This window comes from Thamnophis elegans, chromosome 15 (assembly GCF_009769535.1).
Source record: "Thamnophis elegans isolate rThaEle1 chromosome 15, rThaEle1.pri, whole genome shotgun sequence".
In the NCBI taxonomy this organism is placed as follows: Eukaryota; Metazoa; Chordata; class Lepidosauria; order Squamata; family Colubridae; genus Thamnophis; species Thamnophis elegans.
The window spans coordinates 30,647,644-30,671,123 of record NC_045555.1 but is presented as its reverse complement, the minus strand read 5'-3'; the positions used below and the strand labels follow the sequence as shown (position 1 = coordinate 30,671,123).

Below are 23,480 nucleotides of genomic sequence, written 5' to 3'. Positions count from 1 at the left end.
CTGTCCCTCTCAATTCCTGGCAATTAGATGGGAAAGAAATGGAGGTAGGGACAGATTTTATTTTCCTGGGCTCCAAGATCCCCACAGATGGGGATGGCAGCCAAGGAATTAAAAGACACGTGCTCCTGGGGAGGAATGTTATGGCAAATCTAGACAGCATACTAAAAAAGCAGAGACATCACCCTGCCAACAAAAGTGCATATAATCAAGACGATGGTTTTCCCAGTTGTAATGTATGGCTGTGAAAGTTGGACCATAAGGAAGGCTGAGCACCAAAGAATGGAGGACCTTGAACTATGGTGCTGGAGAAGAGTCCTGGGAGTCCCTTGGGCTGCAAGACGATCAAACTGGTCAGTCCTAGAGGAGATCAGCCCTGACTGCTCTTTAGAAGGCCAGATCCTGAAGATGAAACTTAACTACTTTGGCCACCTAATAAGAAGGGAGGACTCACTGGAAAAGTGCCTCATGCTGAGAATGATTGAGGTCAAAAGAAGAAGGGGACGACAGAGAATGAGGTGGCTGGATGGAGTCACCGAAACAATCGGCATGAGCTTAAATGGACTCCAGAGGATAGTAGAGGCAGGAAGGCCTGGAGGAACATTGTGCATGGGGTTGCAATGGGTCGGACACATATTCGCAACTAACAACAATTTCAAAATAATTCCAACAATTTACCATTTTGTTAATATTCTTTTTTTACATTTTAAACTATTTGGTTTGTTTACTCTGAAAGTTTTCGTTGCTTGCTTAATGGAATTGTGTCTATATATGTGACTTTTAAGGTATTAGATATTGAAAGGGTATTAATGGAATTTGAGGGTATACTTTCACCCAAAATTTTGAAAATAAACTCACTTTCATAAAGTTTCTTTGCCATTGGAAAACAAGCAGGGCATACACCAACTTTAGTACAGTTGGGTGTAGATAACTTTTGCATTAAAAGATGTTTTTCAGTCTCCCAGTGACAGATGTTACATCTCAAAATTCAGTGACAAAAAGAATTCAGTGAAGCAAGTGAAAAACGACTCAAGGGTCTCATGTCAAGGAAAGTCGCCCTTCCTTCCAATGTGGATGAATCTCCGAGGAATTTAAAATCCACTCAGAATGAGCCCAGCAGAGAACATTTTAATGGTTCTTGCACTGACGCCTGACATTCACAGCAAAAGGAAGACACCCAACCATTTCATATATAGATATTCATATATAGTATTTATTAAAGAATTTTTAAAAGAAGCTAAAAATGAATACAGATATAAAGCAATATAAAGAAAAGAAATAAAAGAGAAAGCTAAAAAGTGCAAGAAATGAAAAAAGGTAAAAGAAAAATAGATAAGAAAGAAAAATAATAAATAGAAGTAACTTCCAGTCTTCTTTACAGCAGTTGTAAGTACAATTATACAATTACCTCTAAATTTACCACATGATTCTCTTCTTTCTATAATCTATCTTTTCGAATCATCAAAACCTCAATAATAATTCCTCCCCCCCCCCCGGCAAAAATTCTATAAGGGGTTTCGGGTCAGCAATAAATGTAGATATTATGTTTTATTTCATCAAAGAAGACAGATGAAAGAAATGATGGCTTTCTCAACAAATTCCATCATCTTCACTGTCCATTCCTTCATTATGGAGAATTTCAACCATTCTCCCACAAACTAGAGAGGCTGAGTGAAGGGATGTATCATGAAATGTCATTTCAGAAGTTACAACCTCACCTACTGACTAGCAACTGTGACAGGTGTCTCCAGAATTTTTTAGCTGTTACATTTTGCAATTTTTGGACAAATACCTATGGAGAGTCATTCAGATCATCAAAGATGCTTTTTCAAAAGGCAACTGGACTTCAGTTCAACTGAAGAATGGATGAGAAGCGAAACATCTTCAAGGAAAAACAAAGAAACTCCAGTTGCCTTTTGAAAAGCACCTTTGGGACAATCATGATCTGAATGACTAAGACTCTCCATAGGTATTTGTCCAACATTTTCAAAATGTATCAGCTAAAAAATTCTGGTGACATCTCCCATGGTTGCAAGTCAGTAGGTGACATCTTGGGACAATTGGTAGACAAGTTATCTCCTACTATTAAGGTAGCCAATGGCAGTTTCCCTGTTGACAGTAAGTATTTTTAACTATATTGTCTTCAGAAAAATAGACAAGATATCAGAATAACAAAGAACCATTCCTAATTTTCAACAGGTTATAAACTTCAACAAGCCTTTGGACCATTGCTTTAGGATCAATCATATAATTTTGTAATGGTTCATAGTGAAAATTATTTTAAAAATCAAAAGCAATTTGATCTTTATTGGGCATTTACTATACTTGGGAGTACAATTATAGAACCACCAGGTCCAGCTGCTCCCAGCTTTGTATTATGTATGACATAAATAATGCATACAGATAGAAACTTGGATCATCTTCATATGGCATCTGCTTGTACAGGTTGCAGATGATGATCTGACAATAATAAGTACCTTACTTCTCAGAGAGGGGCTCTTCTGCTAATAATTTTGGTTCTTCAGAACCTCTACTAGGGTCCTGAAGGGGGTGAGTAGACCATAAAAGCAGTCATTCAAATAACAAATTATAGTCAGGAGTGCTCTTCGTTTGTCTGCAAGGTTCCAGAAGCAACTCTCCACCAGAAGTTGTTATTATTTCTTCCTGCAAATGCAAAATAAATGTCATCAGTGGGATGAAAAATATTGATTAGCACAAGTCTTCAGGTCTATCGGTATCTCAAGTAAGTTTGAAGTGCTTCTCAGTCTACAAACTTAAAACCATGTTGTTGTGTTGTGAAATTAGCTGTGCTTGACTGAGTAGGAATAAAGCAGGGAGTAGAGGGGATAGTAGCATGATTTTGAGGTATTTTTAAAGAGCTTCAAAATAACTCTGTTTAACGTAGTCCCGTCGCAACATTCCCAACCAGACCAAATGAAAGAAGAGGAGAAAGGTATGGATGATATTGAATGGAATCGAGTTTCTAGTGATGACATTTATACTGTTTTCTTGGCTGTGTGATTTGTCACCATCATCTCTGATCTATTCTGAATTTTTCAGGTGGTCTTCCATCTCAGTTCTAACCAAGAGCCAAGGTGGCGCAGTGGTTAAATGCAGCACTGCAGGCTACTGCTAGATCAGCAGGTCAGCAGTTCAAATCCCACCGGCTCAGGGTTGACTCAGCCTTCCATCCTTCCGAGGTGGGTAAAATGAGGACCCAGATTGTTGGGGGCAATATGCTGACTCTCTGTAAACCGCTTAGAGAGGCCTGAAAGGCCTATGAAGCGGTATATAAGTCTACTGCTATTGCTATTGCTATAACCAAGGCTGACCTTGCTTATCTTCTAAAATCTAAGATCAGCCAAGTTGTTGCTCACTTAGTAACTGACAGAATAATTTTAGACACGCACGCAGAACACAGGTGACAGTCACACAAAATCTTCACCTTATCTTAGGGGTGTCAAACTCAATTTCATTGAGGGCTGCATCAGGGATGTGTTTGACCCCGGGGGGGCATAGCCAGGGTGGGTGTGGCCAGCTTGATGTCACTCGTGTCGGGGGGCACCTGTGGTGGCCTGAGCACTCTGCCAGTGAAAATAGGCTCCTGAGCTCCATTTTCAACTGGGATGGCCTCCTGCAACCCTCTGCCAACGAAAATGGAGCACGCAACCTGCTCAAGCTCTATTTTTGCTGCAGAAGCACCATGGGGCAGTCCTTCACTGTTTCCAGGGTGGTCCTGTGGGCCAGATCTAAGCATCCTGCAGGCCGGATCCGGCCCCCAGGATTTGAGTTTGATACCCCTGCCTTATCTACATAGTTTCCTGTCAGTTTCCTGCTATGCTGTGTTGCAATTGAATGCAAACAAATCTTGTTTTTGGAATTCATATTTAAAGAGCAAATTGAATTTAGAAATAAAACTTAGAGTGTCTGGTGCCTGTCCTGCTGCAATCTTCTGCAATGGCCACAGCTGCTTCTGACTTTTCTGGAGCTAGATCCAGTTTATCTAGCACCTTCCTGGAGTTAAGTCTGTTGATAATTATGAATTCTGTCCATAGATCAAATGCTTAATGTATCACTCCTTTCTTTTGAGTTGAATTTACATTTTACAAATTTACAACGTAAATTCAACACAAAAATAGTTTGTCGCGAATGTGACTGCCTGCAAAGATTCCTGAATTGGGGCTGAATGGCAAAAGCAGAAGCAGTATGCTCCATCTTATACTTGGGTAGACCAGGTTGCCGGGATAGACCAGTACCACTGGAAAACACTTCCTTTCTTTTGAATTATTTATTTGTCCAGTTCAGGGGCTGGTCTTTCTTTCCCTAGTGACTCTTACCTTATGGAAATCAATAAGATCTGTGAGTGTCGCATGACGGTTGGGATCTACTCCCAGGAAGCTGTAGAAATCTCCTGATGCATCCACCAAGAAATGTTTGAAGCCATTGTGATGCCGGTAAGAGAGGGCATATCCCCAGATTTTATCACTGACCCGCACGAGGAATGTCCCTTCAGGCTTGTGCATCAACAGTTCTTCTGCTTCTTGACGAGTAATAATACCTACCAGTATCAAAATAAAACAAAAGTGACTTATGTAACTGGCAGTTCTAACAAATTCTGGCCTTCCACAAAGAGAGAAACCAAAGAAAAGAAAACAAAGAAAAGAAAATAGAAGTTTATAGTATTATTTCTAGTTTACGAAGTATCACATCAATTTTAATAAGGCTTTGGAACAGACTACAGGTAGTCTGATAGATAGATAGATAGATAGATAGATAGATAGATAGATAGATAGATAGATAGGTAGGTAGGTAGGTAGGTAGGTAGGTAGGTAGGTAGGTAGGTAGGTAGGTAGGTAGATAGATAGATAGATAGATAGATAGATAGATAGATAGATAGATAGATAGATAGATAGATAGATAGATAGATAGATAGATTTGAATTCTTCTCAGAAAAAAGAGTTTTATTTCTTTCAAAAAACACAAATATTTCATCATTCGTCAATCATTAAAACATTGAAGCACAATTTTTTTGTATGCCCCTCCCTCCCTCCACCCCCCCCAGCCCCCCTCCTCCTTCCCTTGAATTCTTTATTGGCCAAGTGTGATTGGACACACAAGGAATTTGTCTTTGGGGCAGTGTACATAAAAAGACAACAATACATTCATCAAGAATCATAAGGTACAACACTTAATGATAGTCATAGGAAAGTCTTCTAGTCCAGCCCCCTGCTCTAACAGGAGACCCTATACCATTTCAGACAAATGGCTGTCCAATCGCTTCTTTAAAACTTTCAGTGGTAGAGAAGCTACAACTTGCGAAGGCAAAATCCATCCATTGCTTCTTGTCCTGCCTTCAGGTGTTTGGAAAAATAGTTTGACACCCTCTGTGAGAGGCGCATAGATATTGGAAGACTGCTATCATGTCACCCCTAGTCCTTCTTTTCACTTGAGTGGATATACCCAATTCCTGCAGCCATTCTTCATGTGTTTTAGTCTCTGGTTCCCTAATCATCTTTGTTATTAGGATTATAGTTTGCAATTAATCTAGTCTTATCCCCTGAGCCATTTCAAAATAATAGTGTTTGAAAATTTTCTTTCTAGCAGAGTTTAAAGCTGTTGATTTTTAAAGCCCTAAATAGCACAAATGTAACATTCTCATTGTGAACTCATGGCAACTAAAATCTGTAGGAAAAGCCCTTTTAAATACACTTCAGAGATCCATCTTTCCAACACATAGGAGACATTTCTTTCGTGATGCTCCCAGACTATGAATCCAGTCTGTAGGTTTTGCCTGCATGCTATAAATACCATATCTATTTCTTTAACATGACATGTCATTTTCAATAGCTTTATTATTCATATTTGAATTAATAAATATTGATAGAGGGGGAAGGAAGTGTTGAATAGAGACTTATTCTACAGCCATCGGTTTTCAATCCCACATGGTCCATTTGCAGCTTGTGGGTCCCGAATAATTCTTAGCCATCTTTTATAGCTGTCCAACTTTCCCTGGGAGCCAAATGACCAACTGGGCAAAAAGGAATTTCTGGCTTTCATGGGTGGTCAAAAGTCAACAGTTATTTAGAATAAAGCCAAATATACATGTCCCAGGATAATATTGTAGGTCACCAGGATCAGAGTCCATCCTCAGGGAATTTCTCACTCTCCAGATTGTGTCCCTTTCTGGAGAGTGCGAAGTTTCCTGAGGATGGGCATAACATGAGTCTGAAAGCTTGGAAAAATAAACCTTCCATCCTGGTGATCAACTCAAATTGTATCCTCCTCTTGTCCAAACAGCAGTTAATCAGGGGCATGGCAGAATTGATAACAAATGGAGAAACCATGGTTCTGTTTGCTCCCTACCACGAAGCACCATAAAGACAGTAGAAGATGAATAATGCTTATCACTGATAAACCCTGAGCAACCCCTCAGAATAATTAGGAGTGACAGGGAAGACGTGTTGCTTCCCACAATCGGGGGTGGGTTTCAAAAAAATTTATTACTGGTTCTGTGGGTGTGGCTAGAGGGGCATGTGACTGAGTGGGCATGGCCAACTTGACATCACTCACACACCTGTCCACTCAGTCACATCCCCCCCACCTAGCCATGCCCACAGAACCGTGAAAATTTCTGTTTTGCCAGCTGGGAGGCTGGCAAAGAAGCCTCACTTTCCCTGCTGCCATGGCTCTCAGAGAAAGGAGGCAGGGATGTTGGCCTGGGGCTCGCTCCCCTTACCGCTCACCGCCATTCACCACTTTCCCACCCAGCCATGCGGCTAAGGAAGTGGGGCCCGGACTGCAGCCAGCAGGGAGGGAGTGGGAAGGGAAGCAAGACCCAAGCTGGTATCTCTGCCTCATTCCTCTGAGAGCTGGCTTGGGTGATGGCCAGCCTTCCCCGCTGCTGCGTCCTTCCTTCGCCTTACACATCAACCCTCTGCTGGCAGGGCACCTCCCATTTCACCTCTCTTTCCCCACTGCCGTGCCTCTGAGGAAGGAGGCAGCCTCGCTTCCCTTACCACTCGCCACTGCCTGCCAGCTTGCTCGCTTTCCCAGGAAGGGCCTCGGGAGGCTTTGCTGAGCTGTCTCAGAGCTGCACGGAGGCTTCCCCACTGAGAAATCCAACCTGCTGCTCCAAGAGACTCAGCCCGGAGCTTTTAGGCTCAGACCTCACCCACCAGGCAGCCTTTTTGGAGCATCGTGGCTCAGCCTCACGTCACCTTGCTCCCTTCCAAAGTTAGGAGGTAGTGCTGGGACACCACAGAAGCCCAGTCTGGGGCGATTTGTGTGGGCTTAGTGGCAGTTTCTTCAAGCGGGGCCTGATCTGGCCACAGGGAAGCTGCCGTGTCCCATTGCAGGTGCCCAGGGTGGCCTCAACCCTCACCTCCCCTCTGCCTCCAGCCCTGCACAACCTCCCTGCTGCCCCACCAACCTGGGGACACTCTCGGCCAGCTCCACTGTTGGCCACTCCTTTGTGGCCCATTGCCGGCTGCAGTTGCCCTGGGACGGCATCCCTTCCTCTTCCTCTGAGAGCCATGGAGGCAGGGAAAGTGAGGTGAAATGGGAGGCACCCTGCTGGCAGAGGCTTCACGTGGAAGGTGAGAAAAGGGCATAGCAGTGGGGGAGGCTGGCTGTCCCTCAAGGTGGTTCTTGGAGGAAGGAGGCAGAAATGCCAGCCTGGGGTTTGCTTCCCTTACTGCCCCTTCCCCACTGGCTGCAGCCTGGCCCCCGCCTGCTTAACTGGACAGCTGGACAGGAATGCAGAAAGCGGCGGCCAGTGGTAAGGGAAGCAAGCCTCAAGCCAGCATCCCTGCCTTCTTCCTTGGGGAACAGCCAGTCTCCCCTGCCACTGCACCCTTCCCTTTCCATCCACGTGGAGCCTCTGCCAGTGGGGCACCTCCCATTTCACCTCGCTTTCCCTGCCACCATGGCTCTCAGAGGAAAGCGGAAGGGATGCCATCCTGGGGCTCACTTCCCTTACTGCTGCCCCTGCCAAACAGATCTTGGAGGCCAGGCCAGTCCCGGCTGCCCGCCCACTCACCTGCCACTTTCCTGGCCAGCTGACCAGTTGACCAGGCAGGGCCCAAGCTGCAGTCAGTGAGGAGGGATGTGCAACACGCAGGAGGCTCCCCACAGTTCCTTGGTTCGTCCGGGCTGCAGCTGAGCCCACTGCCCTCTCCTGTCGATGCCCTATCCTCCTGCCACTGCCCTCTCCAGCATACTAAGCTTGTCAGGCTGCAACACTGGCTGGTGGATAGGGGGGCTATGCTAGCATGAATGCTGCTTACCTGTGTGTAGGCAGGAGGAGGCAGTTGTGTGGATGCACATGGCGAAGGGAAGGCAGGATGAGTATCCAAGCGAGCTGGTTTGGGGGCATGGCCAGCCACTATTGGTTTGGTGACCCATGCCAATTACCACTACCAGTTCTCTAGAACCGGTCCGAATCGGGAGCAACCCACATCTGCTAACAATGCTGGTAATGAAACACAGTTCCCAGTGGCAGCAAACCAGCAATCTTAATCAAATGTGCTTGGAGATAATGCAGTATCTCTAGTTGCCCAGTGCTAGAGGCAAAAGGAATCTCATCTTTTATACAGAGGAAACACCAGTGTATGAATTAATTTGGATGGCAATGTTAGTGGATCAAATATCAAACATTTAGAAATGAAAAACGATTCTGGGAAAAGAAGATATGCTGATAGATTGCAACTTGTCTTTCTTTTTTAACTTTGACCTCATTATCCAGCTGATATATTAGAGGAACTTGGAGAAAAGAAGGATTTTTAAAAATCAGATATTAGAAATATGACTTGCTATTGAATCTTTGAGAGAGAGAATATAGCGAAGTTTAGCATAGAAATATTGTACACTTTAGAGAGAGAATTTGATATTACCTCAGATCATATACATCTCACAAAAATGTGTGTGTCCGTGTACCTTCATGTCTCTGGACAAATTCCTGCAGTTTTCTTGGTAATCTTTTTGGAAGTGGTTTGTCTTTTAGCTTGAGGGAAAGTGAATGGTCCAAAGGGTTTTGTGGCTATGTTGGGACTAGAATTCACAAAGTCTTGGTTTCTGTGGGGTCCTGGATGCTCTCAGATGCTTCATTACCCAACCAGGTAACTTCATCAGTGCTAGAAGTAGGAGAGTTAGTATTCAACCTTCTAAAACTGATAATGAAAGTAGTTGATAATGAAACATCTGCAAGAAAACCATCAACCTTATAAAGTACCAAGGACCCCACAGTTCAACCTTGAGCTACAAATATTCTCTTCTGTCTTGCTTTTTAGATTGGTAGCTTGACTTTTACATCTAAATGGGGTTCTCTCTCTCTCTCTATTACACACATGCACACATGACAATTAAGCAGCCACTAATAAAGGGAATACTTCAAAGTCAAATACATTCAATCAATATTTTCCTTGAAGCAAGTTCTCACTTGGTTAATGAAAAATTTCAACCTCCAGCTGTTGAGTGTTCCCCAACCAACAGATCAAGCAACTGTTTGTTCAGAATCCAGCATGATCACATTAGTTCAAAGGCAACCACTGAGATTTTTGTAATGGCCATTCCCTAGACAAACCTCTCCCTTCTCTCATGCTCTCTCATTCTCCTTCAGGTCAGTAATCTAACATAATGCATTGTTGTCCATACAGGCCAAACATTGGAATAATACAAATTGTAAGAAATCAATTGCATCCAAAATTTATATCCAATATTTTTATCCTAAGGGCTGGGAACTGCTCAATGTAACAATATGCTTGATATACTAAGGGGTAATATTGCATATGCTTCATAACAATGCAGGAAATTTGGGGAAAGGAAGGCAGTGAATCAGGGTAAAAGTTAATGTTGTTGGAAGTTTAAAGCCAATGTTGATGATTCTTCAATACCTCATAACTTACTGAATAAACACAGAAACTTCTTCCTAATCTGAATTTAAGGTTCTCCACATTTGAGTTAATTTAAGTTTATGTTAGTTAACTTCATCAACTCTTGACTTGTGAGCAATTAACAATACTGTTCTTCTGAAAAGCAGTGAGAAAAGTCATGAATTTAACCCATGCTCCATTTCACACACTAAAACCTGCTATTACCATAGAAACACTGAACTCAAAACTACCCAGTTTTTCTTTGTCCATGATTAACAGATAAAGCACATCAACTATGCTCTAAATCTTGTTTCTTTATTCCAATGAATAAAGAATATTTAATTTCATTCCTAGTCAGCCATCATGGAAGTGGATGAGAAATGTCAAATTTAAAAGATGAGACAGAGAGAGAGACAGAGACAGAGAGAGGAGAGAGAAAGCGAGAAAAAAGGAGAGAGAGAGAGAGGAGGGAAAGAAAAAGAGGAGAGGAAAGATAGGAGAGATAGAAAGAGAAACAGGAAAGGAAAGGAGAGGGGGGGGAGAGAGAAAGAAAAAGAAAGAAGAGAGGGAAGAGGAGGGAAAAAAGAGAAAGAGAAGAGTAGGGAGAGAGGAAGGAGAGAGGAAATAGGAGTGAGCCTGAATTATCTTGCCATGAAAGCTGAGAAACTTTTCAAGTACTTTTTTCTTAAATTAATAAAGCCTGATTCTCACTAAAGCTGTGGCTAAGAATAACAGTGCCTTTCTCTCCAATAACTCTGATTGCACTTTCTCATTTTTTTCCATGCCTCTGATTATTACATTTCTCAACAGGCTCTTCACTTATGGATTTTAATCTTCTGATATTCCCCCACAGCTGGAGAAAACCTTCTCTTCCCTCCTTCTCCAGTTGGGTTTTGCTTGGCTCTACCATTTGCCAAGGTGGTGCCTTTTACGGCAACGGAAATGTTACCTTCTAGGGCTCCGAAAGAGACTGTGCTGTTTTCATGGCAACAAGAAAGCAACTGGAGAAGAGGAGAAAACTCACAAATGTGTTGCTGTTTGCCTGGGGATGGCTATTGAAAAATAAACAACACCTGTGAAAATCCTTCTTGAACATTTGAAATCAAGTGATCTCGCTTCCTCATTGTCTCCCTAGAGAATTTTCTGCTCTGAACCACCATTGCTGTTATCTGGTTTATTTGAACAATTTTGATCTCTGAGGCAATCAGCAAGGCTGACCTTTTCCTTTTCATAGTCCCTTCAGGTTTTTTTTTTAAGAAAGTGGTTATACAAAAGGATTTACAAAACCACTGCTTTAAAGCAAAAAAGGTTCACATGAAAAATTGTGTATATTTATTTTGTTTACTTTTATTTACAATTTCTTCAACAACTGTCTTCAGATATTGTTTGAAATGTTGGACTTAAGATGAGGCTCAAAAGCAAAGCTGGCTTTTAATGCTTGACAAGATTTACAGAATATTTAACCACTATTCTCCAAAGCACCTGAAGGCAGGAAAAGAAGCAACAGGTGGAAACTAATCAAGGAGAGAAGCAACCTAGAACTAAGAAGAAATTTCGTGACAGTGAGAACAATTAACCAGTGGAACAATTTGCTTTCAGAGGTTGTGAATGCTCCAACATTGGAGGTTTGAAGAAGAGACTAGATAACCATTTGTCTGGAATGGTATAGGGTTTCCTGCTTCAGCAGAGGATTGGACTAGAAGACATCCAAGCTCCCTTCCAACTTTATCCAACTGTTATTCTGTTACTTACCCAAAGAAATTAGATGATAGATACTGTTGAAACTGTTTAACAAGGCATTCCTTTCTGGTTGAATCCTGCAGTTGAATAATCTCGTATTCAGAAAACCCAAACTTGGTTTGAAATGGTAAAATTTCACAAAACTTCTGTGATGCAAAAAATGATTGTGTTTTCCCCCTGAGTGTTACAGATGTGCATTTGGAAGAGGAAGGAAGAACAGGTGGAAAAAATGAATCCCATCTACCACACTACAAATGATCTTTCCAAAATATTACGGCTCTTTTATTGTTTCACTTGAAGCATTAAAAGGAAATTAAAAACCTCTTTTTCAACAAAGCAATGCAGAATAAATCAAAAACAGCTGGCCTTGAAAACTAAACTGCTGGAAGGATATACCATCTGCCAGTACCAAAATGCTGAATTCATGGACTCACTGGCACAAAATAATACCCAACTGCTTGTTGTTGGCAAAAGGACAATCATGACACTGGGAAGAAGCAATGAGGATTAACTAATACAAATGAAATTAAGTAAAAGAAAGAAATCCTTCTAGGCAATCAATCGTATAATCGTACAATTATATAAATAATTGTATTTGAGGAGGAAAAAGGCAGGAAATAAACACTGTGCACTATGTATTCAGAGATCATTTCAACTTTTCTCAAAATGTCAGCTTGGTTTCCCAAGGAATGTTATGGACATTTCTTAGAGTTATCAAACGTTCTTGTATTAAAATAGGACACATTGGTGAATTTAGTTTTCAGTTTTCAAGAGCTAGCCCTTCTCCTCAAGAGAGTATAGCATCTCCTGCTTGAAGTAGAAGACCTTCAAGGTCCCTTCCAACTCTATGATTCTCGTTCTAAGATCAAAGGAACAATCAAAATTCTTGGCACAGATAAACCTCTGCCATTAGGAAAGTCTCTTTCTCGGAAGGAGGCAGGAGTACCTCAGTGAGACAGAAAGAAAAAATATGGGCTCTGAAGAACCTCGCATAAATTCTGTCTGACAAACCAATGCCAGGACCGTTTTGGATCAGAACTCCCCTGTGGGGGGATTGAAGAGGGAACTGCATCTCATCAGACCTAGAGGAGGATAACAGGTTCCTTGTAGGTCAGAGATTAGTTCTTTGAACCGGTGTCAGGGGAGGTAGCATGGTAACATGGCTACCATTAAGCTGAAGGCTTCTGGTCAAATCTTGTGGGCAGGAGCAGTGTACGAAGGAATGTGAAACCTGATAAGAAGATTTAATTAACCACTGACATAAGTCAGAATTTGGAAAAGGCAAAGAACCTTGTGAGTATAAATAATACTGATGGATAGATTGCGATTTTGGCAGAAAGAAAATAGGGGGAGGGAGTTAAAAATAATCAAGCCCAAAAAGAACAGCTTGTTTGCTGACAGAATGAGGAATACAGAGAATTGACTAAGATACTGAAACATAAACTTTGGATTTGAAAAGATTGTGTCTTTAAAAGAGATTAATTGACAATGTAGAACTCTATAAAGGAATAGAAGACGAAAGTTAAAAACATACCAAGGAAGCTTGCTTTGTTTGAGTTTTGTCCTAATTAATATATCTTAAATAACTATTTGCTCCCTTATAATCTAATCTTGTCTGAGCAATGAATGGAATGTAAAGTTTGGAAAGAAACTTCAGAAAGAAGTTTGGAAAGAAGATTTAATTAACCTATGGACATAAATCAGAATTTGGAAAAAGCAGGAAGGGGAGGTGAAACGAAAGTTAAAAGCATACTAAGGAGATTTGCTTTGTCCGACCCTGTTCAACTTTGTTCTAATTAAAACATATTTTAAGCAATTCTAATCAATCAGAGGTGGAATGTAACAAGAAAAAAATCAAGAAAAAACACTAGCCTGGATTTAAAACTGGATTTTAAATTATCAAGCTGTATTGCTGGAAACTATCGGCAAATCATTTGCCAGAGGAAAGAAAGAAAGCGAAGTGATTAAGATGTCTCCCCCTTTTCTTCCTCTATATGTTAGCTGAACTGAAATATATAGCTGGATCAGAGTATCTCTGTTTTAATTGAACTAGAATATAAGTTGGACCGGAATTGTGAAATAAGAAGAACCTTGGAAAATTTGGAACTTAAATTATAATTAACAGTATAACTCTAATTTTGGAACTGGACATTATGGAAAGATCGGCATTTGAAGAGTTGCGTGAAATGATAACAAATATGCATAAATCATTAAAATTAAGTTTAAACAGAATTTTGAAGCCAGAATCTGAGGAGAAGCAGGAAATGAAAGAGGAAGAGGGGGAGGGTAATGAAAGGGCAGAAATGATGGGAAATAATAAGCAAATAAAAGATTTTATTGGGCTTGACAGTGACATAGGGAAAATTGAAAAGGGAAAAGGTGTCCCAATAAAGGGAAATAAAAAGCAGAAAAAAGATTTCACTGGTTCTGACAGTGGCACAGGGAAAATGGAAGAGGGAGGATATGTCCTAACAAAGAGAAATAAAAAAAAGATAAAAGATTTCACTGGGCTTGACAGTGGCTTGGGGAAAATTGAAAAGGGTAGACAAGTCCGAACAAAGAAAAGGGAGATGACAGGAATAGAGAATTGGGACAAAACACTTGTTAGGGAAAAATCTGATATTTAAAAATTGTTATGGGGGGAATATAAATTTGAGGCATGTGATTTACATCTTTACATGATAATTAAACTGAGTTGCTAACTGATTGAACAGGACTGTGGGGGCAAGTTGCTGACTCAATTTGCTAAAAAATTTGTAAACCGCTTAGAGAGGGCTGATAGCCCTATGAAGCGGTATATAAGTCAAATAAATAAATAAATAATGGAAATATAATTTAAAAAAAGTTAAAATATATGAAATATTCTTTCACATGATAAATTAAACTGAGTTATTAACTGATTGAGTATGATAATGGAAAGACAATTAAATATAGATTAAAATATAAGAAATATGAATGTATATAGAAAGTTTAAGAAAATTAACAAAGTGAGGTGTGTATTGCTTGTTACTTTACATAGCAGATCAATGTAATTGTAATGAACACTGAGCAGTAGGATTGTTATTTAAAGACAATCAAATATAAGCTAAGTTAAGATATGGAAAAATGGTGGGGGAACATGAAATATACTTATAATGAGATTATAAAGACAGATTAAAAATTTGGGGCGGGTATACAATATTACGATGAGAATAGCTGGGAATTGCAATCAGGTCCACATTCCGGACTAAAATAAGTTGGGGGGGGGGGTGTTAAAAATATAATTGCTATATATGTATACTTTTTTTCTTCATTGCTTACAAAAAAGATGTTAAAATTAAAGAGGTTTATTGATATGAAATTATAAATACCATCAACATAAAATTGAGCTTGCTCAGAGAATGAGAGGGAGAGTGTGGAAAAGAGAAGAGAGGCAAGGGAAGAAGAGAGGGTAAGGAGAGAGGATAAGGGGGAAGAAAAGGAGAGAAAGAAAGAGTGGAAAGGGGAGAGAGTAGAGAGGAAGTAGAGAAGAGAAGAATGACAGAGGTTAGAAAGGAGGTAGGGAGGAGGAGGAGAGAGGGAGAAGAAAGTGGACAGGGTAATATGGTGTATGGAGAGCAGAGGAGCCAATAATTGTTTTGGGGGAATTTATGGTAAGATGAATTAATATTAATATTTAATAATATAAAATTATGATGGTTATGTAACAGTATACATGTGGTTATGTATTATGAAAATGAAAAAATAAAACACCTTAATTTTTTTAAAAAAGGAAAGTCTCTTTCTCTTGGATCTAAATTAAGGAGATGTTATCCAACCCAGTTGGGAAATGCTGGAGTTTGGGTCCTTGTAGAGCAGATACCAGAGAGGCAAGCCTTCAATATGGAGATGGAAGTAGAATCAAACCTGAAGTCATGTTATGGCTTATTGGGGCCATTGGTACCACTAATGCCACAACTCTTTCCAGAGGATCAGAAGGAATTCTGTAGCAATAGCAGTTAGACTTATATACTGCTTCATAGGGCTTTCAGCCCTCTCTAAGCGGTTTATAGAGTCAGCATATTGCCCCCAACAACAATCTGGGTCCTCATTTTACCCACCTCGGAAGGATGGAAGGCTGAGTCAACCCTGAGCCGGTGAGATTTCAACAGCTGAACTGCAGAACTGCAGTCAGCTGAAGTAGCCTGCAGTGCTGCATTTAACCACTGTGCCACCTCGGCTCTCAAGTTCAAGACTTGGTTTTATTTTTATTTATTTGTATTCAGCCTTTAATATTTTTTACAAATGACCCACACTGGCAAATATATTCAACACACCTTCCTCTTCCTATTTTGTCCTTGGCAAGTACCCTGTGAGTTTGGGCTGAGAGAGAATGATTAGCCCAAAGTCACCCAGGAAGCTTTCATGGCTAAGAGGAAACTAGAACTCTGTCTCCTGCTGATTGGCCCAATGTCACCCGGCTGGCTTTCACAGCTGAGTCAGGATTAGAACTCAGGATCTCCCAATTTTTAGTCTGGTACCTTATCCACTAGACCAAACTGGCTCTCTAGTTTTCCAGCAGTTTCCCTGCAAATTAGTTATGCAACTACTGTTGACTCGTACTTAGGTTCCCGTTGTCCCTGAACTTTCGTTCCATCCAGGCTATTGAGCACTACAGAGCATCTCTCATGCTGTCAAAATATTTTCCCTCTGTTCACTAACAAGCTATGCCGCACACAAGAAGATAGCCCACCATATTAGTAGTTGATGCACGTTGCTTGCAAAGTGGAGTTGCAAATTAATTCCTTTTGAAACAAACCATTGGTGCTAATTCTATTTTTTGTCTCCACCCTCCTGTCTTCCCTTTCAACTATCACAGAAGACTGCAAGGATCTGCCACCAGTCATTGACTTGACTGTGTTACTCACTGAGACAAATAAAAGATGCCACTTCTTCTTTTTTTCCACTTCTAATTTAGTGACAAGTCCCACTTTGCTGGATTCAACATGTTTTAAATGTTGGAGAAAATTGTTTTCCACTTTTAAGCAACCTTTCCTTGCAATACTGTCTAGATTGTTTCCCAATTGTCTGAATTTTGTATAGAAAAATGTACATATAAAACTTGTCTAGAAGAATGATGCATGTTATCTGAGTACAAAATTATCCATATTATAGGAGTGTGTGTGTGTGTATGTGTGTGAGTGAGTGCGCGCATTATTGTTTCTGCTGTTGTTACATTTCTTTGTTGCCTATGTCGTTGCAGGGCTAGCCAAGACTGCTTACAATAATAAAAGGGAAAAAAAACCAAAATGGCTTGTAAATAGAAATAAAAAAGTAGAACCATAAAGTAAACAATGAATAGAGTAGAGTAGAGTAGAGTAGAGTAGAGTAGAGTAGAGTAGAGTAGAGTAGAGTAGAGTAGAATTTGTCAGGGACCTTGGAGGCTTTCTAGTCCAGCCCCCTGCTCAAGCAGGACAACCTATACAATCTTAGACAAGTGACCATTCAGTCTTTTCTGGAATGATGAAAATCAAAAGGGAACACAATGAAAACGAAACACTATGAGAATACATCAATATGATAACCAAAAAGATGGACAAATGGAAAATAGAGAACGAGATTGGGGGGAATGGAGTTGGTTATCAATCCAGCAGCCACCTCCAGTGTGTGTGTGTGTGTGTGTGTGTGTGTGTGTGTGTGTGTGTGTCTGTGTGTCTGTGTGTCTGTGTGTCTGTGTCTGTGTGTGTGTGTTAGACACTACACAGAAGGTCGTGGAGATTAAGAAAGATAATCAGAAAGCTAAGATCCTGTGGGATTTCCAGATCCGGACAGACAGGCTGGTACTAGCTAATCAATGAGATATTGTGGTAGTAGACATAAAGCAGAAGACAGTGGTGGTGCAAACAACAAGCCACATTGGAAGGAAAAAGCTAGAATGGCACCAGGGCTTGAAGGAGGAGCTAGAGAAGATGTGGAAAGTAAAGGCAAAAGCAGTCCCAATGGTGGTAGGACCACACAGGGCTGTGACTCTTAAGCTGGGAGTGTTGCTTCAACAGGTCGCAGGAAATAACATTAGCTCTCTGTCTAGAAGAGTATGGTGCTAGGAATAGCTATGGTCCTGGGCAGAACCTTCAACTCCCCCCAGTCCTTGGGTAGAGGACCCAAGATTAAGGAAAACACCCACCACCCAGAAGGATGAAAAGTAAAAGCAGAAGACATTATTTCATCTTATTTGTTAGTAATGCCATATCTTTAGACGAGTACATGGGGACCCGCAATCAAACTCACTCTCTCACTCTCTCTCTCTCTCTCTCTCACACACACACACACACACACACACACACAGAGAGAGAGAGAGAGAGAGAGACGCAAACATTAATTCCTTATTCTTTTTTTTACTAACTTGTTTATGAAAAAATATGTAACGACTTGTGATAAATGTCTGTGCAACTAACATGACTTTCTCCCTCATCTGTATCCTGATAGATCTCCCAATTTTCTTCTCCACCCACATCTGTGGCTATTCAGTTTTGCTGTCCATCTGTTTTATTAATTGCATTTCCTTCTGCTCAACTACCGTCTGTCTCTGCTTCAGTCTCTTTTAAATTATTTAGTTCACCCTTTTCCAAATTAGCTTTAAGTGTTTTATGGCAATTACTCTCTTCCAACCTCTCATTGGTTTTCTTGATGAATTAGATTTCAACATTTCAGTCAATGTCTGTGTTCAGTTTCATATAGATGTCCTTTGTTCTTGACCTGACTATCAATCCTCTCTTCAATTAAAGATTGATTTTAGGACAGTCCCTCCTTAGAGACAGACGATAGATAGATAGATAGATAGATAGATAGATAGATAGATAGATAGATAGATAGATAGATAGATAGATAGATAGATGTGTGTGTGTGTGTGTGTGTGTGTGTGTGAGAGAGAGAGAGAGAGAGAGAGATATCAGCTGAAAACTAGTGTAAAATTCCACAGATCTTTCTGAAAAGTGCCAAACTGCAAGCATTCTAGCACTACCAACTGTAAAAAGTGCAACCTAATTATAAACATTTAAAAATAGAAACTTCCAGCAAGAGAGGTGTACAGTAATTATAATAAATGGATTCCATCAAGCAAGTGATCTTCATATGCAAGGTGTAGCACAGTCCAGTGCATAAAAACCTATTTGCAGCCAATAGCCATATCATTATTTCAAAAGAGATTAATAATATATTCTGTTTCTGCAATAAAATTTGAGGATTTTTTTCAGAAGTTATGAAAATGTGTGTGATAAAGGGAGAGAAAGATATATAGAGAGAATATAGAGAGTATAGAGAGAGAAGGGGGAGAGAGGGAGAGAGAGAAATAGAAGAGAGAGGGTAGAGAAAGAAAGAGAAGGGGGAAAGGAAGGAGAGCAAAGCGGAGATAAAGAAAGAGAGAGAAAAGGAGAAGGAGAGAGAGGGAAGGGGAGAGAGAGGAGAGTGGGGAGAGAAAGAGAGAAGGGAGAGAAAGAGAGAAATAAAAGAGAGAGGAGCAGATAAAGAAAGAGAAGGAGAGAGGGAGAAAGAGAAGGAGAGCAAAAGGGAGAAAGAGAGAAAGGGGAAGGGAGGGAGAGAGAGAAAGAGGAAAGGACAGAGAGTGTGAGAAATAGAAGAGAGGAGATAAAGAAAGAAAGGGAAGGAGAGAGAAAGAGATGGAGAGCAAGAGGAGATGTAGAGAGAGAAAGAGGAGAAAGAGAGTAAGAGAGAGGGGTGGGGAGAGAAGGAGAGAGAGATGGAAAGAGGAAAAAGAGAGAGAGAAAAAATGATACATACGCAAAGAGAACAATATTGATTTTCATTTCACAGCTCTTTTCAAAGTGTGAAACTAGTTATTAACCTAAAGCATGTGGTTCATTGTGTGTTCTATATTATGAACGCTTGTAAAGAAAAATATGTAATTTGGGATGCCACCTCTATTATACTTCACGTGAAGCCGACAAAGCCTTTGTTCCAGTTAATTAGTTGGCAGTGGAAAGGGGGGGAAAAACAGACATTTTATTCCCACTTATTTTAGATGCTCATACATTGGGAGCAAACACACAGCCTTTGCTTTTCTCAATGACACATATGCACCCATTCATCAGAGGAGACTTTGTTTCACCAATGCTGTGCATCAGGGAGGGAAAATGAATGAGGTTCAGGATACATACTACACTGATGGGTTAAATTAAAATAAGTTGTGTGTCAGTCCCAAAAATCCAAGAAAAACACACTGAGTTTCTCCAAAGCAGCTTTCTTACCTATAGACAGAATCTTACCAAATTAAAGCAACTACTTGCATCGTTAAGTTCTACTCTGAGAACTTCTAGGGAAGAACCATCTTAACTCTCTTTCTGCCAACTCTCTAAGTTTCGGTGTTTCTTGGTCTTCTGGAATGCAACTCCTCTTTCCTGGGAATCCATACTGCATTCCACCACACCTGAGCACATAAAACTTTATCATTTAGAACAACATGGAAAGGTCAGGTTCGTATTTTAATGCAGAAGATTCTTAAATTGAATATAAAACTGAAACCAGAGATTTTTCATTTAGGACTACTGGACAAGGAGCTTGGAAAAAAGAACTTTGTTATTGTAAATGCTGACTGCAGCAGGAATTCTTAATGCACAAAAATGGAAAAATAGATTAATGCTTCACAAGAGAAGAATGGATGGAAACATCAAAGAGAGATTCAGCCTAGAAATGAGGAATTTCCTGGCAGTGAGAACAATCAACCAGTGCAACAGTTGTCTCCAGAAGATGTGGGTGCTTCATCACTGGAAGCTTTTTAGAAGAGACTGTTTCATGAAAGAAAATCCCACTGAAAGCAGTATCTTTTTTTTCCTCCAGATCCTGAGGATTGAAGTAGCGTAAAAAATATATCTCAGCACCAGCTTCCTTTAGCATTTCTGGCTGTCTTACCGCTCCATCACAGTAGGTTAATTAAACAAAACACATTATTTTGTGATGGACTCTTTTCCTTAGCAAAAGTTTAAGGAAGTTGAAATTATTCCTGTGCTTGCTTTATTTATTTATTTATTTATTTATTTATTTATTTATTTATTTATTTACTTACTTACTTATTTATTTATTCATTCATTCATCCATTCATTCAAGAGCATTCATCATAAAAGCAAGTTTCTTGAGTTCTAAGTAAATCTTGCAATTTTGAATTGGTAAGATGGCATTTAAAGGCAAAGTCTGTTCAAGGTTTTGCTTTGATTTGCCTCCCTTGGAATAAACCAATTCAACTAGTAAAAAGACTCCAGAAAAATCAGGAAAAGTCATGTTCTTTAAGAAAAAATAGATGGGTTCATCTCTTACCTTTGAATTTCTTCTTTTTTAATTGCTAAGCACAATATGGTCATTATCTTTGGTAGAACAATTTGGACTCTATGGCAACCACCTACCTTATAAATATCCCAAAAAGTTCTCTATTGTGGAGGACAGAGGACAGAACAATGTTTGACACGAACCTCCTTGCTATCTCTTTTCTAGAGAGGAAATGCTATCCTATCAAGATTTTTTTTGAAATATTTTTATTGTTTTATATTATATATTCCATTTCTATGTTGAGCAGTGTGTTCTCCAGGTGTTCAAGATGTTAACATACAAATCATAATCGTCATTATAATTATATATATAAACAAATAAGCAATGGTGTATAAACAAATATGCAATAATGTAAATCATCTTTACAATATATACTGTCTTCCATTATAGTATCGATTATACAACCATCAAAATATTTACTCATCTATTTTTCTTTCTCATGTAGACCATATTTCACCTAATTCCACTCCTCTAACCTCAATATCTGTCCTTTAACTAATTATAGAATAGTTCCCATCTTGTAAAATAATCCGAATCTTCTTTTTCTTTAATTTTTAGGGTTAACCTATCCATCTCTGCACATTCCAGAATTTTTTTTTATTATAGTATCATATCATATGTATAAAAACAAATCTGTTAAATGTTGGAAATGCAATCAGACACCAGGCTCATACTATCGTATGTGCTGGACATGCCCCTATCAAGAATGTTGAAATAAAGATTATTTTATATATGGAGCAGGAATGAATCACTATGGCCTTTAGCCACATTTCTATCTTCGTCTCTTTTTTTCCATCTCTCTCTCTTTCCCTCCTTCTTTTCTTCTCTCTCTTTTTTGTCTCAATACTACTCAGATAAGTAGGATCAAATGCATTCTAGGTTCATTAGAGAAAGCTCTGTGTTTCCGAAGAGAAGGTGTGGGAGGAGTAACCATGGGTATTAACTAAATCTGCTTGCCTATTGGAGATTGAGGAAATCTTTGGAAGCCACACCTCCTGCTGTTCCTGTGGCCACCCAGATTAACCTCAATCTCGGCCTGAACGGAGTGTTTTTTTCCTCTCTCCCTTCTATCCGAAATTCAGGAGTTTCTTTAGTTTCAGCAAAGCTTCAGCAAGGATTTCAATTTAAATTCATCTCACCTGCCTTCTGCTGTGCTCCGCGCCGCTTATTCAAGCCTCGGCTTGCCAGCACACGCGCAGATGCCTGCGGGACCGCCCGATCGCTCCAAGGGGGTGGAAGCCCCAGGAAGGCCCAGGATCGCAGGGAAGCATCCAGGCGACGATCGGAGGAGCCCAGGAAGACCGGAGGACCCAGAACCTTTCCAGGATTGCGAAGAAGGTTCCAGCGGCGAAAGGAGGCTCCCGACGGCACCAGCAGTCGCCATTTTGGATCGTCGCCATTTCAGGAGCACGTGGGAGCACATAATCAGCGTTCCGACGCCGAAAGCGCTCACAGGGCCATAGGAAGCCGGAAGAAGCTTCCTTTCTGCTCTGCCCCGCTGGTGATCCAGGGGGAGAATTCAGGGCCTTGCCTGCCGGCAGCGGAGTCCGCAATTGACGAGGGAAGCTGCGGATCCTATCCCTAGGAGGGGAATCCATTACAGCCGGCTGCAGAAGGAACACGTGGGTGAGCAACGAACCGTGAGTAATGGCGGAGGCGACTAGGAGCAAAGATCCTAGACCCAGAGCCCCAGGGGGTGCGGATCCAGAGGGCCCTCTAGAGCGATTCCTCCTGTTCCCAGAGGCAGATCCCCAGCTAGGAGGGACAAGTCCAGGGCTTCCAAGAAGCCAACCCCCAGGAAGGAGGCCAGAACAACCAGGGCCTCGGTCAGGGAGTACAGGGCGACCATCAGCCCTTCTCCTTCCAGATCCCGCTCCCCTCACAGGGCCTCTGCCCGGGCTGAGTACAGATCACCATCCCCAGCCTCTCCAGGGGGATCTCTGAGAAGGCACAGCTCCCTTTCTCCTCCTCTCTCTCCTGCCCCCCTGGTGGATTCGAGAGCGGATCCCTTTGGCCGCAGAGCAGCCAGCCCAGCCCGGCCTCGCCTAGCACCTCTATCCCCTGAACCCAGGGAATACTCCCAACCACCAGAGCTTCAGCCTGCGCTGCCTGATCTAACCAGCAGCTTCCAAGACATGCTAGCCAGAGCTCTGGCCCAGGTTATGGCTTCTAGCTTAACTCAGCAGCCACAGGCCCCCAGGAGCAGGGCCCCTCAGGAGCCCCCCAGAGGACAGAGCGATCGCCCTAGCACCTCGGCTGCAAGGGAAGCCAGGTCTCCCTCCCCATCCACAGCTAGTGAGGCATCCGACCTAGAGGAAGGAGAACTAAAGGAAGTGGGGTTTTCGGAGGATGAGGACCCCCAGATGGAGGAGGATTCCACCGTAGCGGGCCTTTTTTCCCCCTCCTTATTCAGCTCCCTTTTACGCAAGGCAGCAGCCACAGCTGATCTGGATCCACCCCCGGATCCTAAGCCAACAGCTGAATCCTCTGGCAAGGGCAAGAGCAAGAAGAAAAAGGGACCCTTTCATAGGCCCCCTGTAGCTAAGGAGGAAATTCCCATGCCTGAAATGTTCATGGAGG

The 23,480-nt window shown here is 41.2% G+C and overlaps 1 protein-coding gene across 1 annotated transcript in view; it reads right to left on the bottom strand.

Annotated features, from left to right (window-relative positions):
- Positions 1-2,568: 2,568 nt before the first annotated feature.
- Positions 2,569-23,480, bottom strand: part of SH2D4B (SH2 domain containing 4B) — a 118,263-nt gene continuing 97,351 nt past the window's right edge. Inside the window, exons 7-8 of the mRNA XM_032232140.1 lie at positions 4,335-4,555; positions 2,569-2,661 (exon numbers count right to left, since the gene is read on the bottom strand). Of these exons, the coding sequence (XP_032088031.1) occupies positions 2,569-2,661; positions 4,335-4,555 (314 nt within the window). The remainder of the gene's footprint in view (positions 2,662-4,334; positions 4,556-23,480) is intronic.